The 24,776-nt window shown below is 35.3% G+C and overlaps 1 protein-coding gene across 19 annotated transcripts in view; it reads left to right on the forward strand.

The window, feature by feature from the left end:
* NRXN1 (neurexin 1) overlaps positions 1 to 24,776 on the forward strand; it is a 1,133,502-nt gene that overhangs the window by 366,034 nt on the left and 742,692 nt on the right. The window contains exon 5 of one of the 19 annotated variants that reach the window (XM_073897733.1): positions 4,540 to 4,620. The exons of the other annotated variants lie outside the window; for them this stretch is intronic. Coding sequence (XP_073753834.1) covers positions 4,540 to 4,574 — 35 coding nt within the window. The 3' untranslated portion in view covers positions 4,575 to 4,620. Of the gene's footprint in view, positions 1 to 4,539; positions 4,621 to 24,776 lie in introns of those variants that run through there. 19 annotated transcript variants of the gene reach the window in all.

The following is a 24,776-nucleotide window of genomic DNA, read 5'->3' on the forward strand; positions in this document are numbered from 1 at the left end:
ATTATAGAGGTCGGGGATGGAAGTAAAAAGATGGAAATGAGAAATATTCCAAAAGCAACAAGACTTAGTGTCCAAATGAATATAAAGAATGAAAAGAATAAGGTGACTCAGAGTTGTGAAACTATAGCAATGGAGACAATGCTGGTGTCAAGAAACAAATTTTTGAGACAGAAAATGATTGTGATTTGGGTCCTATCAAATTGGAAAAGGTAGAATATCTAGACAGAAATGCCAAAAAGACCGTGTAAAGAGAGTAGTGGTGTGCAAAGGATATTGAACAGTTGTCAGTGCGTTGATTTCAGCCCCACAGAGTGACATCTTTAACATTTGAAAGAAGGGTTGAGGGTAAGGAATGAAAAAGAATATCAAGGAAGACAACCAAGTTAGCATCTTAAAAAAATTAAGGCAGAATAAAGTGAATTAAAAGTAATAATAAACCTTGTTTAAGTGAGGTGTTCATTTTCATAACATAAAAAACTGGTTTCATTCATCCTGAAGAAGGAAGCAAACCAAAATTAAACCCATTGATAAAAACTTTATAATGTATAATAATTCTTAGAAAATTATATTTCAAAACAAAAGTGTCTTCCCATTTTTGGTGCTTTTATTATTTAATGACACATAAGATCCAAAGTCTAAATTCTCTAATTCATGTTCTGTTCACATTTGTCTACAAGGAAGAGGGAAAATTCCCAACATTCTCCAAGGAAAAAGAAACATGTAAGCCAAGAATTTTGTAGTTTTATGAAAATTTAGCATGCCAATTTATTATTATCTAAGAATGTAGAGAAAACTTGAAACAGAAAGTGGGTTTCCAGGTTTTCCCTTAGCAATTTAGTGTGGACATAACCTGAGGAAAGACCAGATCTCTGAGTGTGTCCTAATCTGCATATTAACATATATTAAGTGATCTGTGAAGTTGCTTAGGGCTTATCAATAAGTGTCAATTCATGGTTGCCTTGAAGCCTAGAAGAGATATTTGGGAAACAACTCAACAGTAATAAAACAGAAACCATCCAATATTACATGTTTTCTTAATTTTTCTAAGTTTTCAAGAATGTATTTTTACAGAATTATTTAAAATTATCACTCGTGTTTAAGAGTTTGTTTAAAAATACAATTAATTATAAATAATATAGTTCAGCCATCAGTGTGATTTTTTTTTTATACTAAGTAGCATACTATACTGGAGTTTGATGAGATTTGCAGTGGTTGGAACAGTGCATAACTAAAAGAACTGGGAATTCAGTTCATGGATGGATAAGCGGCTACATGCAATAACCGTCTGATACCATTAAAGAAGATTCTTTCATAAAAATGAGCTTTCCAGATAATGAATACTTCCCAGTTTATACAGTAAAACTTTTCTTTTTCATCTTACCATTTCGAAAGTAATACACATTTCCCACCTTGTTAAATGGAACCTGCTAACATAAGTTAACCTCTTTTTGATGACTCGAGGTCATCATCATGAACATTAATCATTGTACAGTGCTAAAATACGGTAATTCCTTTGGGCCTGCTGAGGTGTGTAAAGCGTGTTTGCCCTCCTACTAAGCTGCTCTGCTTCCTAAGTGTCTCTATCTATCTTTTGTAATTCATTTTTTAAATCCTCCTTTTTTATTAAGAGCACAGTTGCTTGTTATCATCGGTGTGCCTGCTTATTGAAGCCATGCCAGAAGTTGCTGTCGGCTGGAATGTCAAATAGCACAAAATTTTGAATCATGTCAAAGATAAAGCTCACAGATTACAAAAGATGTTCTAGAGAGTACTTCCTTGTGCAAAGTGAAGAAGTTTGTAGTAGTTATTTCAGCTCTTGGATACTTTATTTGCTTCCTGATTCTCATCTGGGTTCTGGAAAGTTAGGATCGCTGCAGAGACACCTTTCAGATAAGTGTGATCTGTGCGCACAGAGCAACCCAACATTGCCTCCTTTATATTATTGAAGTACACTGTACTTAGTAGGCCCTTCAATGGCTGCTGAATAAGTATGTATTTAGTTATATAACTCTACCTGAATATAGACATATTTGCATATATATATATGTAAAACTTGCATATAAACATGTTACTATATAGGAGGCTACATTATAAAATATTGAGGTCGCTCCCCCTAAAAGGCTTATAATTAATGCAGGTATTTAAATGAATAAAATATGTATATGAGGTTTATCTTTTAAAATTATTCCTTTGTTACTGAGATTCCTTTTGTTCCTTTTCTAGACCTTAGAACAGGACATGTACTATTCCATTGTGTCTTGCTAGACCCGTGGAAATATTAGCTACTGAAAATTGAGATCCATGTTAGCCTGTTGGAGTGGGAGGGTGTTATCTCCTGATAATGAGAACAATATTGCACGTCATTGTGACTTGCCTTTGTTTTCAGGCCTTTGGGATGACATCAAACTCTAACATCGTTAAAGCTTAAAATTGGGAATGCCCTACCTTTAGTGCTCTTACATATGCCAACCAAGGCATGACACTGCCAACAGATCGCCTCCTTTATTTAATTTTAATAAGCCAAAGAAGTTTAGTACCATAATTTTGAGACTATTGCCACCACTTTGTATTAAAAGTCAGTTCTCACCTTTTAAAAAGTAGGAAGAGATTGGATGACATAAGTGAACAAGAACAATTTAAAGATGAATTGGTTGTATATTATAAGTAACTGGGCTATAGATTTATGGAGATTTTCTTGGAAAAAAAGCAAACAAACCTATATGGTTCTTTGTAGGTAGAAAAAATGCTACCTAGTCATTGTCATCAATCTGGGTAATTTACTGGGACATAAACATGGTCTCCCCTGGTTCCTAGGTAGAGATACTATATTAGACAAGCAGTTTTAGGACATGGGAAAGGAAAATTAATTAATCTGGGAGGGAATTCAATCCTATGGCCTTGCTACAGTGTTCTGACCTACAAATTAACAGGCCTTGTATTTATTTAATAGCTAGCAGCTACCATTTATTGGCTCTTGCCCCGTGTTAGGAACTGTGCTGTATATTTTATATACCATCTTATTTGATCCTCCCCCAAACTCTACAAGTTGATATTATTATCAGTCCCTATTTTATAGATGAGGCAGCTTGATGTTTAGAAAGATAGGATGCCATGTCTAAGATCACACAGCTAATAATTGTCAGAACACAGTTTTAATCATTGGCTGATTTCCAGCCATAATGTAAATGTGACCACATTCAATAAGTCAAATCAATATAAACATTGTTGACTTAACATCAAACCACTTATTTTGATTAGTTATAAAAATGGCATGAATATCAAGTACCAATATTAATGCCATCAAATAGTTCAACAAAGCAAAGCTTATGTTTCCCTTTTCCTCCAAGTCTTTATGCTTGGTGGGCTAGAGGGGAAGGATTAAATTTACTTCATTCTAGAATATTGCATCTAGATTAGTGCTTACTAATTTGTACTTAGTATTTTTTTTCTTATTACTGTCTACTGGAATACACATTAATTAGTATTTACCAGGATATTTGTAACATAAAAATCTGCTGATGAGCTTGTTAGTTCACACGTGCCTAAGTGAAGTCAAAGTTCATGATTCCAGACTGTTTCCGTATGGCTTGGGACCCCAGGAGGCTTTTGTGTGCCCACTTGTACTACTATATTTCGGTTCTTTTTGCACCTATATTCCAGCATAGGATGGGATGTTCGGTCCCATGCCTGGCCTGACTCCCAAAACAGAAGCATAAGACACAGACCACAAATTCTTTTGTCCCTTGGAACATTTAGTTCTGATTATTTTCTTGAAAGAGGTCAAGGGCATTTCCGTTTCCATTTGGCCTAGTCTTCAGAGCAATAAATCTATGCCTCATAAACATTGGAAAATAAGGTATTGGGTTTTTTTTAAAAAAAAAGTAGAAACAACACAGTTTTTGCACATTTTTTGTTGTTGCTGTTGTTGGTTTCATGCACTTAAAATGTGGTAGATGATTTAAAGGCCAGTTGCCCCGAGAGACCAACTTCTCTGTTTTTCCACATCTTGGCTATAGGCTAATGAGTAAATCCTTTGCGTTTGCAATAGGCACTGATAAAGAAGCAGGATATATATAAAGATAGACAACGGAATTGTTGTTTTGGAAAAAAAAATATTACTGTTGTGATATTAGAGACTTAAATGCTGTAAGATGTTATTAACTTCCTAACTTAAATGCCTTAAGATGTACTTAACCTCCTGCATCCCAAGGCAGGTTTCAGTGTTCTAGTGGGAGATAACTGAGAGAGTCATTTTATTAAAAATGATGCCAATGATTTGAGAATTAGAAAACATAACTTTGAATCCCAGATTATCCTTTTTGTCCACTATATACTTAGTTTTTCTTTCTTTTTTTTAACTTAGCTTTTTCTAAAGTCACCGAAAAAAAGGAAATTTCTTTTTCTATAACAAACTATTTTGATATCTGCTAATTTCTTCCATATGCCAGAACAGTCTCCACTACACGAAGGCCATGTAATATCCTTGGTAGCATTCTGTAAGTTATTAGCTTAAAAATATAAAAATTTGGTGTCTTCCAGGTCTTAGGCGGGGACACTTGAAAAGATCCAGTTGACAGGGCGCCTGGGTGGCTCAGTTGGTTAAGCGACTGCCTTCGGCTCAGGTCATGATCCTGGAGTCCCGGGATCGAGTCCCACATCGGGCTCCCTGCTCGACGGGGAGTCTGCTTCTCCCTCTGACCCTCTTCCCTCTCGTGCTCTCTCTCTCTCTCTCTCTCTCATTCTCTCAAATAAATAAATAAAATCTTTTAAAAAAAAAGAAAAGATCCAGTTGACTGAAATTTTTGTATTTTCATTCATATATTTGACATTATATAAACATCATGCTGTTTTACTTGAAGTTCATTTCAGCCATATCTGTAGTCAGTTTTCTTGACTGAAAGAAAAAAATCTTACCTGATATTTTTAAATCTTTTTTTCCAAATTTAAAGCTAAGTCATGTCTGAATTGAATCCTTCATAGGTCTCTACGTTGTGCTTACAGTGGCTTAGGTAATGTATTTGATAAAAAAGGAAAATCAAAATCAATTCAGAAAGTACTTTGTTTTTTCTTTTCATTTATCCAGGCATCAGGTACATAATTTCTGTGTATTCATTACACCATTTGTATATTTAAGAAAAATAGTGGATGTGATACTAATATTTCCTAAGTTAAATTTTAAACAAAACATTTGAGGGGTTTCCTGAGGTAATGTTTAGAGGCTCAGCTTCTAGGATAGGATGTTAAACGGGAAGCAGAAGTCCTCATTCTAGCACTTACCAACCATATCACTCAGGACAAGTTAGTTAAACTTTAATTAAAAGATGAATTTTCTTCCTATGTATTGCTTTATCAGTAAAATGAGGATAGTTTTGTTAAACTTTTTGATTTTGGTGAGGCTCATGTAAGTCAAATAAATGAATTTATTTCACAGTATCTTACTACCATCAATTCTCCATGGTCAATAGAGAATAATTCCAAATCATCTCTAGTTGACTTTGATGTGTGGTGTGAGCTTTATTCTCGTGTACTTGGGAGTTCGTAATATCTCAAAGTAATGAAACTGTACTAAAATTTTGATTCTGGAAGAGCGATAGCATTTTTAGATTGTCTTCCTTGCCTATATAATGCAACCTTTTCCTCTTTCTCCATGCTAAAAACAGACAACATTACTTCTTGTTCTTTGATTCTGTGCAGTCTGGTTGTCTGCTGGCTTGGTCATGCTCATCCAAATGAGGGAGGACCTCAGTTCCTGCCCCACACCTGGAGAGTCCTCCCAAAGATTTGCCTCCTCATGCTCAAAAGCTATCCTATCATCTTAGTCCCTTCCTCATACCCACCTGTTACTTTACTCCTCCTTGGGAATCTGCTCTTCTAATCCTCTTCTGCCAGTAAAGCGTTTTGGAGAAGAAAATATCGGTGTGGCCACTGTCCCAGTTCACAACAAGTCTATGTCTATACATCCCCCAGGAGCTACCAATCTCTGGGCTCATTCATATATTTGACATTATATAAAAAAATAATCAAGAGTGACACCACATCTTGTAATAAGTAGATACATTCTTCCTTTCCAACTGTGAGCCTCCATTGATTACTCAAATTTCTAATGCCTCTCTGTGTAGCCCATAGTCTCACATAGTCCCTTTTGAATCACTCTAAAGTCTATATTTTTAGGGGCTAAAACAGGTGAAATGAACCTCATGGATTCCAATTCCTTTTCCTCAGTCACCCTGCTCTGTTCCCCTACCTCTGCCTCTTCCCTGGCTTTTTCTGTCCTGTCGTCATCATCATCATCATCATCATCATCATCTCCACCCAACTAGTACTACTGAGTTGGGACAGTGGAAGAGAAGAGAATATTCTCTGTATTAGCAAACAGCAAAAAAAAAGTCTCAGGGAGGATTAACATATGGAATTTAAAAAGTTCTCTGGGAAAAGAGGCTGTAGGCTTAAAAATCAAAGGTTCAAATTTTAAAAGGTGCTAAGGACTTGAAAACAGGATTTGCCAGTGCTGGTCAGTGAATGGTTGAAGACAGATTTGTAACAGTTGATTCCAAGTAAAACATGTAAAATGAATATATACTCACTCTGAAAAAAATTACCTTTACTTAATTTTTGCACTTTCCATGATAACTGCTCTGCATTTTTTACAAAGATGTCATTTAGAATAATAGGATACTTTCTAAAGATTTTCAGTAACAAACCATGAAATTCATCTAAATTATTTAAAGAACTTTTTTTGCATGTGAAATAAAACTTAAATTGTAATGTGGGCTTGTGTATTCATATTATATTAATCCAAACAATGCTTGATCATAATGTGTTGTTGAACTTTCCCCACAAATCTGTCCTATCAAACAAAACACCAGATGCAATGCTTAGAATGGTGACTTGATAAAATTAGATTCATTGAGCAGAAAAGAAAATAGGATGCTCTAAATAAATGTCATTAGCAGTTGGAAGGATGGAAGCAAATTATTCTGATAATATCTCAGACCCTTACCCAAGTGACAGTTTTCAAAAAGGTATTTTGGGTACTAAAGAAAATGATAGAATTAAGAAAAAAAAAACATATGAAGGAAAATTTAGTATTCATGAATATGGTTTATAGGAGACATCTGATTAGACATGATTCTAAATGATTCTGAATTGGCATTTAAAAGTAGAAGGTGATTTGCACAAATACCAAAGGCAATATTAATAATAAACCTCTTAAGTGCATGAAGCAAGGGTGAGCTTGAGAGTGGAAGGGTGGGAAAGGGAAATTGCTTTTCCAAATATTGATCTGAGAGGGGGAATATCCATTTATAATTTTGTCTTTGGGCTTTTTTCCATGTAAATTTTCATGGCCTAGATGCCAGGATTGAACAAGGAAACAATTATCTTTTGTACATGCTCAGAAAATACATTTTCAGAAGTCCAGTCTAGTCATTCAGCCTGTTGAGGTAAAAAAATAATCAATTAATTCAGTGAAAAGTTCTCCAAACCAATTAAATTAACTAAATTGATTGTGTGACTGAATTAGGCCAGTAAATTTAGTCAAAACCGTAGACTTTGCAACTGAGTGCTAACACAAAAACCTTGAGTTGGCAAAAGAGATGGAAATACAGTGGTGTTTCTTAGAGAATGTCAGGAAATAGGAAGGCCAATTTAAGACTTGTATCCTTAAGTTACAATACAACTAACTTATTCCAGAGTCTTTCAATAGCCTGCACATAGACATTGCCAAAGATAAATTCTGGAAGGGAATGTCAATTATACATTGGCTGTTGAAAACTCTTTGAAATTCTGACCGTGAGATTCTTCACAGAGCTAGACAAAAAGTGTGTGGGAATGTCCCAAACCAGCTGTTCCCTGTGCTTTTTCCTGCCTAGAATGTACTATTTCTAAAGGCACAGACTTTCAATAAGAGCGTTTCAGAAAGAAAAGACTGAAGGAGATACATAAGCTTTCATGCCCCTTTGTGGCTTATTAGACATACAGTGCATGTTTATTGGGTAGCAAAGGACTGCTGTAGTGAAAACAGTGGTGAACAATGGTCTACCCTCTACCCTGTTACTCATGAATGGCCCCACATTTATTTATACCTCACTGGTCTCCAAAATAAATCCTTATTTTAGTCACACTTGCTACTTCATGGCCTTTAACACCTGGTATCAAATGATGGTTCAGTGTTTTTACATGTAATTTTAAAATGAATGAATGAATGAATGAATGAATTTTGTAACAGAGATTTATAATGACCTTGTTTCCTCTTTATCTCACAAAGCTTAACCTCTTTTTAAAGCATCTGCATGTAGGGCGCCTGGGTGGCTCAGTTGGTTAAGCGACTGCCTTCGGCTCAGGTCATGATCCTGGAGTCCCGGGGTCGAGTCCCACATCGGGCTCCCTGCTCAGCAGGGAGTCTGCTTCTCCCTCTGATCCTCCCCACTCTCATGTGCTCTCTCTATCTCATTCTCTCTCTCAAATAAATAAATAAAATATTAAAAAAAGAAAAAAGCATCTGCATGTAGCCTAAATGCTCCGGGCCTAATTGAACTTCCCCTTTTTTGAAACCCTTTAGCACTTGCATATCCTTACCAACTGGTATAATAATACCATACAAATATCATCACATTGTACAGATGAGAAAATTGAAGCTCTGAGAGGGTGAATATTTTGCCCAATATTGCATAGCTAATAACTGGAGAATCAAGTCCAAACAGTCTACTCTAGACTTAATTTTTTTTATTTTTTTATTGTTATGTTAATCCCCATACATTACATCATTAGTTTTTGATGTAGTGTTCCATGATTCATTGTTTGTGTATAACACCCAGTGCTCCACGCAGAACGTGCCCTCTTTAATACCCATCACCAGGCCAACCCATCCCCCCACCCCCTCCCCTCTAGAACCCTCAGTTTGTGTCTCAGATCTAGACTTACATTTTTAACCACTAAACTATCCTGCCTTCTGTTTGGCTTCCTCTGATTTTTTTTTAAATGCATCTTTTGTCTTCCTGATTAGATCTTAAGCTTCTTAATTCTTTGTCCTGCACAGTGCCTTTAATAGAGCTAACCACAGTACAGGTCACTAACACAAGCTTGATTTATTAATTATGGATATTCTTAGCTAATATGCTTCCTTTCTTTTAATTACTATTCTGGCAATGGTTCTTAAAATTCAGATTTCTCAAAGAATGGTGTGACAGAGTTCAACAAGTAAAGTGTATTTGTGCCATGTTAAGTTTAAACTGGAGTCACCATAATGACCCAAATGATTCATGGTTTCACTGGTGAATTTTTGAGATGATGTATAAATATTGCTTATTTACATCACATTGGAATAGCTTGAGTTAACTTATTTCACTGTTGTCCAAAAGGAATCTTCAAGTTTATCATCACTTCACTGGCCAAATGCAAATGCTTATTTTTTCCTAATTGTGCTGCTTATTTATATAGATAAGCCAAATTTAGTTGATTTCCTGAGACAGCATAAATTTAACTATGTTTTCCAAAAGCAGTGGTAGTCTAACACAACAAATTAAGTCATTCTTGAAATCTCTCTGTTTCTATTATTGACTAGGAGCCCAAATTACTCCAGCAGCCTGTTAGAAGCAAATGGTATTGCCAATCAATTTAAAAATCTATTGATTCCCAAAATAGCATTTGTGGTTTATAGGATTGCTGGGCTATTTCATTTCTTTCATCCATAGCTAGTCTTTTTCATTTCAAATTCAGCACATCTAAAATTAAACTCATTATCTTTGCTCCAAAACATATCCCTCTTCCTTTATTTTCTCCCTGTTTAACTGGGCCACCATTCATCCAAGCCAAAAACCTGCAAACCATTCCCAACTTTTACCTCTCCCTCATCTGCAAGTATAAGTGATCACAAAATTCTGCTATTTCCATTCCAAAATACTCTCAAGTCTCTCCCCATTTCTTTATGCCACTACTATGGCTGGACTTATCATTCCTTGCCTTAGCCATTGTAATTGTCTAACTGTCCTCCCTGACTCCTATTTTGCCTTCTTTCCATTTTCCAAACTGAGTAAAACGCAAATGTGATTTTTTTACTCCCATTTAGACAATTATTCTGTATATTTCCCATGACCTCAGAATAATTAGTGCCAGACGTCATGGCAGAGCAGAGAAAACCGCTTTGATTTGGCTTCAGCCTACCTAAGACATCTGCCTCTACCCCATGCTCCCTCTCTTTGAACTGGAGAACCTGGCAGTTCTTCACCAGTGCCGTCCTGTTTTAGGCCTCAATGCTTTCATTCAGACTGTGTTCTCTAAAGAAAATACCCTCTGTCCATTCTGCCTTTTTCTTTCCAGATCACATTTTCAAGAGGTCCTTACTCTTCTCTAAGGACCAATATATCTTGTACACATCTTTCTTAAGGCTTTTATTACACATCATTGTTATTAGTTATTTACCTGTCTGTCTTTTCTACTAATTGACAGCTTTTGGAGATGGTGCTCTATGTCTTTCTGGTCATTGTGTGCTCTGATAAATAATAACTGTTTTATTAGTGTTAAGTAGATGGGTTCATTTCTTCTTTGTATGTTAGTATTTTCCAACAAATCACTTTCTTCTCTATAAAATAATTTTGCTGATTCTGGATTTCCCTGCCAAATAAAACAGTATGGAGCAGACCTCTCTGAAACATCCTGATGACCTTACCCACCCAGCCAGAATTCCTATACTTCCCAATGTAAACATCTTTCAGGGGCAATATCAAAGATAATTTTTCTTTTGTGTTCTGCATTGCATTGAGGAGCTCAGTGTGTTTTTACATTCATTTTCAACTGAAGAGAAAAACTGAACACTGTAAAAATTGTATTGGAAGCATCACTATAAAGTATAACTACAAAGGGACTGGCTTCATATTTTTTCTATTTGAATACATATATAATTTGACAAGAGCACTCCTTTTGTTGGTATCGGTAGAAAAGCTAATGAGTTTCAAACATTTCTTTTTTAAAAAGTTTCAAAAGGGGCACCTGGTGGCTCAGTCGGTTAAGTGGCTGCCTTCGGCTCAGGTCATGATCCCAGGATCCTGGGATTGAGCCCCGCATTGGGCTCCCTGCTCAGCAAGGAGCCTGCTTCTCTCTCTCCCTCTGCTGCTCCCCCTGCTTGTGCTCTCTCTCTCTCTCCTCTCTCTCTGTCAAATAAATAAATAAAATTTTCAAAATTTTCAAAAGCATCATTTCTAAAATAATAAATTGCAATTAAAAATGTATCTGGATAATCTGGTCTATAATAGAAGTGCATTTTTAAAGCATCTGACCTCCGAGATAAACAGGCAAATCTGATAGCTAAAAGCTCACATGCTTTCTAAACTACTCCTCAATTTTAGTTAGTCACTCTCTCTATTTTATTGTTCTCTCAAGAGTCAGATTGTTTACTCTTACTGCCTACTTGGTAACATATACAGATGTGTGTAGGTTAAAGAAATACCAATTAAGTAAACAGTTCATTTTCCAGTTTAATAAATCAGAACCAAATGATGGGTGCATTATGTAAGATGTGATCTAAATGTGTTGTTTTGCAAATAAGATACGTTTGGATTATAAATTCATAGTGATGCTCACAAAAACATGTTTGACTACATTTAGTGAAACTTTCTCGTGAGTTCCTTGGAAGTGAAAATTTTCCCAAGGGGTTTTCATTTCCAAGGAACTCACGAGAAAGTTTCACTAAATGTAGTCCTCAGAAATCTATTTAATAAATTTAAATGATAATAATCAAACCAGTTTTCTAGTTAGTAAGTATCATGAAAAATGTACAGGATTTTATCCATAACAGAGCTAAGAGTTTCAGCTGAATAACATTTTGGCTTCACTTACTGACTTTACTCAAAACTCTATTAAGCAAACTATTGACATTCACATTTTATTCAAAAGAAAACTGAAATGAGAGGAGGAATAAAACTTCGGAGTGGATGATTATAACACTGAATTTCAAAACTTGTCTTATGACCTGTATAATGAATTCTGTACTCCTCCTCTAGGGAGTCAAGTTCAATTTAAAATTGCATATCAAGTTCAACAAGCATATGACTCCTCTTGACCACAGCAATTAAAGACCAAGAGGGTGTTCTTTGTAGAAGAACAAAGGTATAGCTAATTTTTAATGAAATCATGTTTTTAGATTAACTTGAGCAGTTACATTTCACTTTAAAAAAATGATTCTCAAGAAATTTGCACTGGATTAACTTTGAACTGTATTTCTTTAATATTAATGGTTGAAGGTATAGTTTATGGCTGATAAACTGAAAGAAGCACTAAAATAATCTTTAAATTGTTATTTGAAAAGTCAAATTATTTTAATTCCTACAATATGCTATGAATAGTCAATGGAGGTTAATGGCTATTATAGCAAATTATTAGAAATGTTTTTCAGAATTTATCAATCATTAAGTATTATAGATCATCATAGATTAGTTCTCATTGATTTCAGCATGTATTTTATACATTAGGTTAGGAGCTAAGTTGAATATTTAAGATTCAGATAGAGAACTGAAAACTAAAAAGAATCAGATGAAATATAAGAACAATAGAAGATATACAAATAGTGTTAAATCCTAATGAGCACACTGTTGTCTTTTTTAATTTGGCTATTCCTGTCATGAAGCTGGATGAAAAATTCCCATTTTTCTCCAAAGATTTATTGCATCTATAGCCATCATGTGCTTACTGGCAGCTTAAATTCTATTAGTTTAACAAAATGGCAAAAAATATTGATGGTTAAAATATACTGCTGAATTAGCAAAGCTCCACTTACACCATTAATGCTTTATTTTTGTACTTAAAATGCAACATCATTTTGAAATACAGAAGCTTTTTCCCAAGGCCAGCCAGCATGCTTTCCTCCACAAAAAATTACACTCCAGGTTCTCGCTATTGATAACATATATTTAGTTACAAAATGTGCATGCAATAAGCAAAAATTGATTTCTATGACTTGAGGCATAGTGAATATTTAATAAATTTGGTGTAATGAATATTTATCATCAGGAGAAAGAAATGATTTGAAAATAATAAAATTGATAATATAATATAGATCAAGAAGAAGAATATCAGGTAATGTATTGTTTCACTGTATTCAGCAACTGGAAAATCTAAATTTTAGCCATCAAAGTGGGGGAAATGGTTTATTGTTTTCTATACAAATAGCCAAGTAGATTAAAAGCTAAAAGAATCGATTAAGTTTCTCATAAAATATGCAGAATATAAAGTATTATTAATATTCTCTATCATTACTTAGTTTCTATAACAATGTGGAAAATCCTGTGCTCAAGAGAAATTCCCTGGCATTTGTTTGCATTGTCAGGGAAAAAAAAGGAGAGAGAGAGAAGGAGGGAGGGAGGAAGGGAGAAAGGGAAGAAAAGAAATCTAAGATCAGGGCACCTGGGTGGCTCAGTTGGTTAAGCGACTGCCTTCGGCTCAGGTCGTGATCCTGGAGTCCTGGGATCGACTCCCTGCTCAGCAGGGAGTCTGCCTCTCCCTCTGACCCTCTTCCCTCTCGTGCTATTTCTCATTCTCTCTCTCTCGAATAAATAAATAAAATCTTTAAAAAAACAAAAAACAAAAACAAAAACACAAAAAGAAATCTAAAATCAGTAAGCAATCAGGTCTTTTTATATTTTTTTATATATGGTTCAGTTATATAGTCTGAATTACAACAACAACAAAAATGCTGTCAAAGCAGACAAAATCCACAGGTGGATGCTAAAATTATTGGGCAAAAGTTTAAGAGAAAAAGAATATTTGCATAGTCTCAAAGTGTCTCCCCCAGGGCATTTATTAACTATAGAGGGGAAAATAGTCACTTTTACGGTGCAGAAACACAGCAGACACTAGCCAAACTAAGTCATCCAAATTAAAATCACCAGTAATAAGACACAACAACATCATTTACCCTCCAAGGGTACTTAATGCACCAAGAAGGGTATATCACTTCTGAAATATTCTTGCAAAAATGCGCAACCTCGTCCTAATCATGAGAAGACATCAGACAAATCCAAATTGAAGAACATTCTACAAAATAAGTGATCAGTACTCTTCAAGTCAGTACTGACCAAGTCAGTGTCCTTGGTCCCTTTAAGGGTACTAAGGAGACATAATAACTAGATGTGAGGTGGAATCCTGGTTTGGATTCTGGGACAGAATAAGGAAAACCTGGTAAAATCTAAATAAAATATGTAATTTGGTTAATGGTATTGAACCAAAGTTACTTTCTATGAAAGTATCCTATGAAAATGTAAGATATTAATGTGAGGGGACACTGAGTGAAAAGCGTACAATAATTCTCTGTAATATCTTTGCAGTTCTTCTATAAGTTTAAAATTATTTCCAAGTACATTTTTTAAAAAATCCAAGGCGTTCTTATATTGTTGTTTACCTTATAGAGAAAGCTAAAATTCATACCCATGTTTCTTTAAAATGTAATGGAAATGAGTGTTATATGCAAACAATGAACCATGGAACGCTACATCAAAAACTAATGATGTAATGTATGGTGATTAACATAACGTTATAAAAAAAACATATAATGGAAAAAATAGCATTGAAGATTTCGAAGAGCACTTGTAAAGTTTTCACTTACTTTTTTTTAAATAATAAACAAATGATTACTCAGTCTGCAAATTGGAACAGCTTTCTACATGATCTTACAGAAAACTTATGGAACATGTTTGATGTTTTCTCAGCTTGAACCAACCTGTAGGAATCAAGTGGAATGAGAAAACACCTATAATTATTCTTAAGCTTATATAGTACTGTGTTCTTCCTAAAACTAATGTATTCCTTTGGTAAATACACTAATTTAGGATAATCTTAAAAATAATAATGAAATACAGTAAGTATTGTATGAAGTTGTTCTTAAAACTTTAATATGTTCCTCTGAAACAAATAATACATTATATGTTAAAAAAAAAGAAGAAGAAGAAGATAGCAGGAGGGGAAGAATGAAGGGGGGGAGATTGAACGGGGAGATGAACCATGAGAGACTATGGACTCTGAAAAACAAACTGAGGGTTCTAGAGGGGAGGGGGGGTGGGGGGATGGGTTAGCCTGGTGATGGGTATTAAGGAGGGCACGTTCTGCGTGGAGCACTGGGTGTTATATGCAAATAATGAATCATGGAACACTACATCAAAAACTAATGATGTATGGTGATTAACATAACATAATAAAAAAAGAAATTAAATTAAAAAAACTTTAATTTGTTCAGAACAAAATTAGGGTGTTCTAGTTCACATTATCTTTCTTTTTGAAAGAGCTCTGAAAATTATGCTAGCTGCAGCCTTTTGGGAGATGGTTCTAAATTGAAGTCTGGTTGATTCAGTGTTTTGAGTAACTGTGGGCAAGACAATGTACTTTTCTGTGAAATCACTCCTTGTGTTTCAAACTGAAGTTGCTCTGTTAGTTTATATTGATTCTACTATGGGAAACCATGGTGACATGTTTGATGAAGGATAGAGGATGGAATTTTTTTAAAAAAATCATTGTTAGAAGAAACACTTTATTATATACATTTAATCAGGTGGCATTAAGTGTTATGCAAAATAATTGTCATGAAACTTGCTATAGCTATATTGTCCAATTTCTCAGCTTTAATTAAATGATTATTTAACAATTATACTGCTATATCTCCAAAGGCATGCAATAATTGGTAATTACGGAAGCACCTTGTAGAGCTTAAAATATCATGCAAAAGAGGTTATTTATTTTTTTCTTTAAAGATTTTATTTATTTATTTGACAGAGATAGAGAGAAAGCATAAGTAGGCAGAGAGGCAGGCAGAGGGAGAGGGAGAAACAGACTCCCCGCTGAGCAGGTAGCCCGATGTGGGACTCGATCCCAGGACCCCGGGATCATGACCTGATTGACCTGAGCTGAAGGCAGACGCTTAACCAACTGAGCCACCCAAGTGCCCAAAAAGGATATTTATTTTTTTTATTTTTCATATTGCTCATTTGTATTAAATGATTATTTCAGTAAAATTATATATATATATTCTCTGAAAGCTTTCAGGGATTTTTTTTCCAGCCTTAAACAACATAAAGTTCAATCTCCCTAATCTTGCAAAAAAATTCTAATATCTCATTGCTACCTCATTTAATAAACAGCTGAGCCGTACTGTGTTCCCGGTCAAATGGCTATCACTGGGGACCAAAGGGAATAAGACTGGGCCTCTCTTAGGAGCTCACAGCTTGGTTCTGCACACCTGTTTCTTGATATTTCTCTGGATGAGCCCTGTTTTGTGGCTAGCTGGACACATTCTGTTTCCTTATGGCTGCAACTTCCTCCTCCCATTTCTCCTGCTTATAGATTTCCTTCTCCCCAGCCCTATGCACCCCATAAGATCAATCACCCAGAGGTCCTGCATCCCCTGACCAGCACAGTCCTCAGCAGTTCTTCATTTCTACGCTGAAAAACTCAGCTTGCACGTCCTGTATGAGACCGACATACCTTCAGTATGTCATTTTCCCAGCAAGAATGTCAGCAATTCCAGCATGGGAACTACCTTTTCCTTTCCTATCTTTGCCTCTCTAGCAACAACTGTAGGAACCCATACTGAACCAATTTTATTTTAATTTGTGTGCAAGAGATCAGTAAATGAGTCATTCACACCAACCCGATTGTGTTTTGACTTTTCTTCCATTTCCCTCCTTTCTTTCTCACACCCCAAAAGAAAACTCTTCATTATGAAATTTCCTCCTGAAATTCCTTTCCCATGCTGATATAATTCTACAGCATGAAGCCAATAATAGGCTTGTTCTGTGATGAGGAGAATGATCAATTCCCATGCTCTCAAGGCTTGTTTGCTTTCCAGCCTTCTTCACATCACAATACCCAAGAAAATGATGATATTTGAATGGCCACTGAAGTAAAGAGGAAGCCACGTGCCCCTGGCTTACCCAGCTTTTCCAGGACAAGTCTACTGATACCATAGTACAACTGTCCAGTTGTCAGTACCAACCAATTCATCGCACTAATTAATTGTACAAGGTGATTATAGGGCAGCATTTCTTCTCACATTCTATAAGCGATGTATTTCCTTTTCCTTGATGAATGATTTTGCAATCACTCCTTTTACATTAATTTCTGGAGACAGTGTAAGTCTTGAGGATATTCGGCAGTAGTGGTTAAATAAGTTTGTAGACTGTAAATAAGCAAACAAAAATTGTCCACACGTTGTCTCTATTTGGCAACTATTTGAGCCATTCACTTAAAGTCAGACAAAATAGATGGTTAAGCAGGGGCTGCTTGAGACATCACTGCTCTTTCTCTATTTTATTGTCCCACATAGCTCATCATCATGAACGCTTCATGAAAACACTGACAAGACACCAAATTGCCAAATCAAATATGGTCCTGGATAGCAATAAACAGAGACCTCTGTTGAAAGAGAAGAGGGAAATTGAGATGTTAGACACTCTGTTGACTACTAGGAGTGACAGATGTCTAAAATTCTTTGAAGTTCCCATTTTTTTCTAAAAGGCATCTTATTACTCAAGGATAAACTGCCATTAGATGAGTAACGTATAAAATTCTAACTTGTTTCAAGGCATTTTGTTAGATCAGAGACAATATAATATGTAAATATTTTCTGAAAATTATTTTTTCTGAAAATTATGTATGTAATGATAAAAATTATAGTAAAGTTTATAGATGGGACATAACTAACTTTAGAATATGGTTTCAGAACTATGGAAATTTTTAATGTTGTAGAATAAATAGGATGTACAGAGATGCAATAATAGCTAGGTATATAAAGCTAATTCGAGATGACACTAGAGCCATATAAGTGGCAAAGGTAAAAAGGAATACAATGTTTCAAAGAAGGAAAATATAATTTGTAACCAGAGATAACAGGGAAGGTTTCTCGGGGAAGTTAAAATTTGAGCTGAGCATTGCAAGACGAATATGGGGGAAAAATTCAGAGCTCAAATTAGAAGTAGCAATCCCTCAGTGTATTTCTTTTACCCCATTTATATGACATTCCATCCTCATTCTTAAAAATTAGCAAGATAGCCAGCCCTAAAAATCAGTACTCACATAATGCAGCTTCACAGCAATTGAAAAATTGAAAGAAACTAAAAATATCTTTCTCATCCTATGAACACGTATAACCAATATTATGTCCTTCTAATAATTGAAGCCCTTTGTTCACCCAGTGCTTTTTGTAACACTTCCTACATGTTAATATAAGAAGCCCTCTGTTATTTTACTTCTCTGAAGATAACAATTATAAAATTGTCCCTGATGAATAGGAAACCATGCTGATAACTTGCAATTAAGATGCACCATCAGAAAAAGAAAAGTGCTGTTTACTTGACAGAGTTAAATTTCCAAAAAGGAAAGAAATTGATTTCATTCTTTCTGGATTTTTCTGTATTTCGCATTTATAGTCTTGTTTTGTTTTGTTTTGGTTTGGTTGTTTTGTTTTAGAACAAAAGCACAAGTCCATAAATGATTAACACGTTCTAATAGCTTTTGAAGAATAAAGAAATATTGTGTAAAAGAGCAAATCATTAAAGTAAAACAAATGACAAATTATTTTTCCTTAGCTATTTAAAAGGAAAATGAATCCATTTCACACTAGTTATATGGCCTTCCCTTTCATATACCTTCACCATGGCACCCACATGTTCTTTTTTGTTTTTACCCACATGTTCTTTAAACCTAGAATCTATAAGTTTGTTAAACTGTCTTTTAAAAATATATATATTATCTTATGCTCTTGAACTTGGTCACTGTTTACCTTGTTTGACCTAGGATGTTAGGTCAGTAGTTCTAAAATATCACAACAACTATTACCACTAATACTAAAAGCAGTTCTGACTTTTCTTTTAGTTACATGATATTTTCTGATTTACAAGGCCTTTTATCTTTCATCTATGGTGTGCTACTTCTTATTTCCATCATTTATGATCTTTAATTTTAATTTTATATATATATATACATATATATATTTGGGAGATTAATAATGTCTTCACCTTTATGTCTTTCCAAATAGGTGGCCTTAGCCGTAATTGGCTCAATGCACCTATTTTCCTTATTGGAAACTAAGATTTGTTCAGAAGTAATGCAAAGAGAGGAGAAAAAGAAGTATCAGTTTCTGACATGCAAAAGAGAATTCCAGAGTAAAGTATCAGCCTGATACAATCATTTATTACTATGAAGCAGATAAGGCGTATATTATCATGATCATACCAAGTGTTGGCAAAGTTATGAAAGAACTGGAACTCTTGTACACTGCTCATGGGAGTATAAAATGATACAGCCACTTTGGAAAACAGTTTGACAGATTCTTAGAAAGTTAAACATACGCCTAGCGTATAAATCTAGCCATTCCAGGGGCACCTGGGTGGCTCAGTTGGTTAAGCGACTGCCTTCGGCTCAGGTCATGATCCTGGAGTCCCGGGATCGAGTCCCACATCGGGCTCCCTGCTCAGCAGGGAGTCTGCTTCTCCCTCTGACCTCTTCCCTCTCATGCTCTCTATCTCTCATTCTCTCTCTCTAATAAATAAATAAAATCTTTTAAAAAAATAAATAAATAAATCTAGCCATTCCATTCCCCAATATTTGTTCAAGAGAAATGAAAGCTTATTTTATTACAGTGTCTTGTAGTAAACATTTGAATATTCATAGCCGCTTTAATTGTAAAACACAAAAACTAGAAATAGCCAAAATGTCCATCAACAAGTGGATGGATAAACAAATAGTAGTATGTCCATACAATGGAATACTACTGAGCAATAGAAAGGAATTAACTTGTGATACACATAATAACATGGGTGGATCTCAAAATAATTATTCCAAGTGACTGTATCAGTGAGGGTCCTCCAGAGGAAAAAAAACACCAATAGGATACATAGATATAGATAGAGTTATGTAGGAGAAAATTTATTATGGGGATTGGTTCATGCAATTATGGAGGCTGAGAGATACCACTCTCTGACATCTGCAAGTTTTAGAGAACCAGGAAAGCTGCAGTACAATTTGGTCTGAGTCTGAAGTCCCGAGACAGCAGCTCCAATATCTGAGGGCAGGAGAAGATGGATATCCCAGCTCAAGCAGAGAGAGAGAAAAAAATAATTCATCCTTCCTCTGCCTTTTTGTCCTATTGGAGCCGTCAAAGGATGGTGCCTACCTACACTGGTGAGGGTCGATCTTTACTCTGTTTACTGATTCAAATGCTAATTTCTTCTGGAAACATCCTCACACACACAGAAATAGTATTTTACCAGTTATCTAGGCATCCCTTAGCCCAGTCAAGCTGACACAGAAAATTAACTATCACAGTGACAGAAGCTAGACAAAAAAGAGTACACACTGTATGGTCTCAATTACATTAATCCTAGAAAATGCAAACTAATACATAGTGACAGAAAGCACACCAATGGTTGCCTGGTGCCAGGAGGATGGGTAGAAAGAAGCACAGGAAAATTTGTGGGGTGATGAATATCTTCTCTCTCTTAACTATAGGGATAGTCTCATGAGTATATACATGTCAAAACTTTTGAGATTATACATTTTAAATATGTTTGGTTCAGTGCATGTCAATTATATGCCAAGAAGCTGTCTTTAAAAAGAGGAGGGGCATTCAGTTAATTACTGGAAGAACTGCAAACAGAACCCAGGTTTCTGCTCTTTAGCAGCCAATATGAATTTAGAGTTGATTCAATTCTCAAATATTATTAGAAAAGGAGATCCTTTGATTATACAGACCTCCCAAAACAGCAAAATCAATCCCCTTTCCTATATACCAGATTATTATAGATTGTGACCTTACAAATATGGAACCTCAAAATCTTTTGCAGAATTAGGTGAAGAAAGCACAGCATCTGTGTTTCTGACTTTTTGCTTCATTAATTTATTCTAGCCTGTTTGGTCAGTTGTAATAATTGCCAACAGGTTAGCTATTTGATTTGACAGAGTAACTAGTAGGGAGATCTCATAAAAATGGTTCCCTCAGTAGTAAAATGTAGACACTTGAGATGCAGCTGCACTAAATAAATTAATTCTAATTGAGATTTATCGGTTAGAAGTTTGAGGATCAATAACAAGATAGAAATTCTTTCCAGCGGCCTTCATATCTATCAAACAGAGTATCTTGATGTATGAGAGGGCCTCTTCCTTATAGTCCAGATATGTTTTAAAGTCTGTTTTATTAACTAGTGGGAAAATAGTATACCTACTGAATCTAGTGCATGAAATTAGAATAATAATTAAAGTCTGACCTTAGTGTAGGTCACAGAAATTGTTTAATCTCTTTATTCATCTGTGCATACTGAGAAAGAAAGTGGCCTATGGAGACGCTAGTGAGCTGGGATCTATCAAAGTAACCATGTTATGTTAAAAGAACAAAGTTAATTATGCTTTCAGTTTATCACTTTTTTGATGCTGTAAAGGTTAACATGATTTGTTGTTTTTTTCCTCTCTTCAAAAAGCTTACATGTGAAAGAACCAAAAATTACAGAAAAGTTTCTATATGAAAGATAAATATCTCTTTGTTTTTTATTAAGATTTTTGTTCTGCTTAAAAGGTGATAGCATCAGGCTAATTTTCTTGCAAAACGGGACTAAAATATATCTTACAGCTTCAGTTTCTCTTTAGGAACACCAACCCTGTTTCCTGTCATGTGAACCTTAAAGCTGGATCTCAGCTTCAGTGTGAATATTGAAGTATGTGATTGGATTTCTAGACTCAAAACAGTTTCTGGTTGAGATGAGATGGCTAGCTTCTCTGTGCCCAGACAGTGGAGAACATTGCACAAAACAAAATTTAACTACGGACACTTTCCTGTTAAATCTTCCAAACAAATCAAGTGCTTTGCATCTGGTTCCACGTGGTGATTCTGGGACTAAAATTGGAGAAGGATGTTTTTACCACCAGTTCAGAAAACAAACAGAAAAGCCCATGCCTGTCCATCTATCCCTTTCATGCACACGTTACTGTATAATCTCTTAAGCTTTGAATTGTCACAAGTTTCTAAGCTAGAGAGTTAGGATAAATATTTTCTTCTGGATGGCTTATGCAAGTTTCTCTGAAGAGGGAAGCATGTCATTCTTTAATTTGTATCGTAATCATTTTCTTTTTTTAAGAGGGAGGAGAAGAGACCAAGTATTCTTACTAGAAAATGGAAAATGCAAATGGTATTTCCATTGAATTTCAAGATTCCTTTAGCATTTAAAAATTTATTTAAATAATTGCTTCATGTAACTGTGTTTTTGTCATTTCTGTGTCATAATAGTTGGCAAGTTCCAAGAGGGTGTGTTTCTTCACCATTGTATTTCTCGCCTCTAAGCACAGTGCCTGAACCATAATAGGATATCCTTAAACACATCTTCATTAAAGAGTGAATTACTGAAATTAATGAACAAAATATATTTTTACAATTTAAATAGCGTTTTTCCCAGAGATCAATGACATTGAGACTTCTGGTACATAGATTCAGAAAGCAGGATTTTAGCTATTGGGAGACAGACCTTAGATATTTCCAGAAAACCAAAATAAGAAAAAATAATACAAATATTCTTAAATCTTTAAACTCAGAATCATATTTTGGAATACAGAAAATTCTAGTACAAGAATAAAATAGTCAGTAAAGTGCATATTGTTATATGTATAGATCCCCCATCCCCATCTGGCGACTATTCATTTGTTCTCTGTTTTTATAGGTCTGATTTTGGTTTTGCTGTTTATGCATATGTGGGGTTTTGTTTTTTGTTTTAGATTCCACATATGAATGAAATTGTATGGTATTTGTCTTTATCTGTCTGACTTATTTCACTTAGCATAATACCCTCTAGGTCCATCCATGTTGTTGCAAATGGCAAGATCTCATCCTTTTTTATGGCTGAGTAATATTCGTGTGTGTGTGTGTGTGTGTGTGTGTGTGCGCGCGCGTGCGCGCGCGCACATGCCATATCTTTTTTTATCCTTTCTTCTATTGATGGACACTTGGGCTGCTTTCATATGTTGACTACTGTGAATAATGCAGTGATAAGTATAGGGGTGCTTATATCGTTCTGAATTAATGTTTTTGTTTTCTTTGGTAAATACCTGGTAGTGGAATTATCAGGTTATATGATATTTCTATTTTTAATTTTTAAAGAACTTCCATTATATGTTTTTTCAGTGTTCTCTCATTTTTTTGGTTTATCATGACTTGACTGTTTATGTTAAATTCTGTCACCCTGCACTTTAAAGGCCCCATTGGGTCAGGGTTAGAATAGGCAGTTTCTTACCAAAGATCATGGATCAGAAGTCAATACGTTAAAAACAGTAGAGAGAGTTGAGCTACAATAGTGAACAAAAAGCCAGTCTCTAGGAAGCAGAAAGGAGAGCCCAAAGATTCATTTACCTGAAAACAAACAAACAAACAACAAAACCAGAAACCCCCCAAACCCAGAAATCTAAAAGACAGAAAGATGTAAGAATAAGCAACAAAATTGGAAAAGAGCAAGTGATTGTCTGGAAAAAAAGATTTCTTTTGGAGACAGGAAAAAAATATGGTTGGTGTGAGGTTGGTGTTTCATTGAGCAAAAATACAAGATGAACAGTTTAAGTCAAAAGACCGTATTAGGAAAAATGAAGGGGGGGAAATTGGAGGGGGAGATGAACCATGAGAGACTGTGGACTCTGAGAAACAAACTGAGGGTTCTAGAGGGGAGGGGGTTGGGGGGATGGGTTAGCCTGGCGATGGGTATTAAAGAGGGCATGTTCTGCGTGGAGCACTGGGTGTTATACGCAAACAATGACTCATGGAACACTACATCAAAAACTAATGATGTAATGTATGGTGATTAACATAACATAATTTTAAAAAAAGAGCGTATTAGGAATACCAGCCATTAGAAATACTGTGAAACAGTTTAAGTTGTCTTGGATATGTCTTCTTCTTCGGCCTCCATCATCTTTATCTTAGTTTATTATCCCTGAGCATCATTTCTCAAGGATTGGTTTATGGACCAGAATGATCTATCAGAACCACCTGGGTGTTTGTTTAAAAATGAGGCTTCCCAGATGCCAATCCACGTCCACCAAGTGAGAATGACCATGGAGAGGTCTAAGAATCAATGATTTTATAGTCTCTGGAAGAGTTGTATCCTCTCCAAGTTTGGGAAGTCCTCTACCAAAACCTTCCATGCCAGTGGCCTCCCTATTACCTAAAATTAGGTTGGATCTTACTCTCCTAGACGTTTCCTTGGCTGAAATTTTCATTGCTTCAAAAACTAATGGGTCAAAATTTGCTGTTCAACACTGTAAGCCGTTCTGATGTATTAATTGGAGAGGCAATGGGCTTATTTTGTAGTAATTGTCTATGGACAGCCCTCTCTTTCTCTTGCTATTCTAACCATTCATACTTCTCTTGGCTAGAATTTGAAGATGGGAAAATGGAGGATTGGATAACTAATGGGGATATGTTTGTAACAAGATGATCATTCCTGTGTGTCTCAAAACACACGGTGTAGGTGGCCCCTAACTCTGCCTATGCAAAAATCTAACTCTGAATAAAGCAGGGTAGGTGTAGTGTTCAATATACTGAAGGCAAAATGAACCAGCAGGTTTTCCTTGCAGAGGATATACTTTTCTAACTCATGCAAACCTCTGTAAAGACATTCTGTTTAGTTTGTAGCATTTCAGTATCTGTTGGGAAGAATTGAAATTGACTTTATACACAGTACCCTCAGACTCTTGGAAAATATATGCTATGTACATTATAATATTAATACTGTCACAGAATCTGTAGGGAGTGAAAGCCTTACAGAATA

This window comes from Callorhinus ursinus, unplaced genomic scaffold (genome assembly GCF_003265705.2).
Source record: "Callorhinus ursinus isolate GAN/ISIS: 27379988/994484 unplaced genomic scaffold, GSC_fseal_2.0 scaffold10, whole genome shotgun sequence".
Lineage (NCBI taxonomy): Eukaryota > Metazoa > Chordata > Mammalia > Carnivora > Otariidae > Callorhinus > Callorhinus ursinus.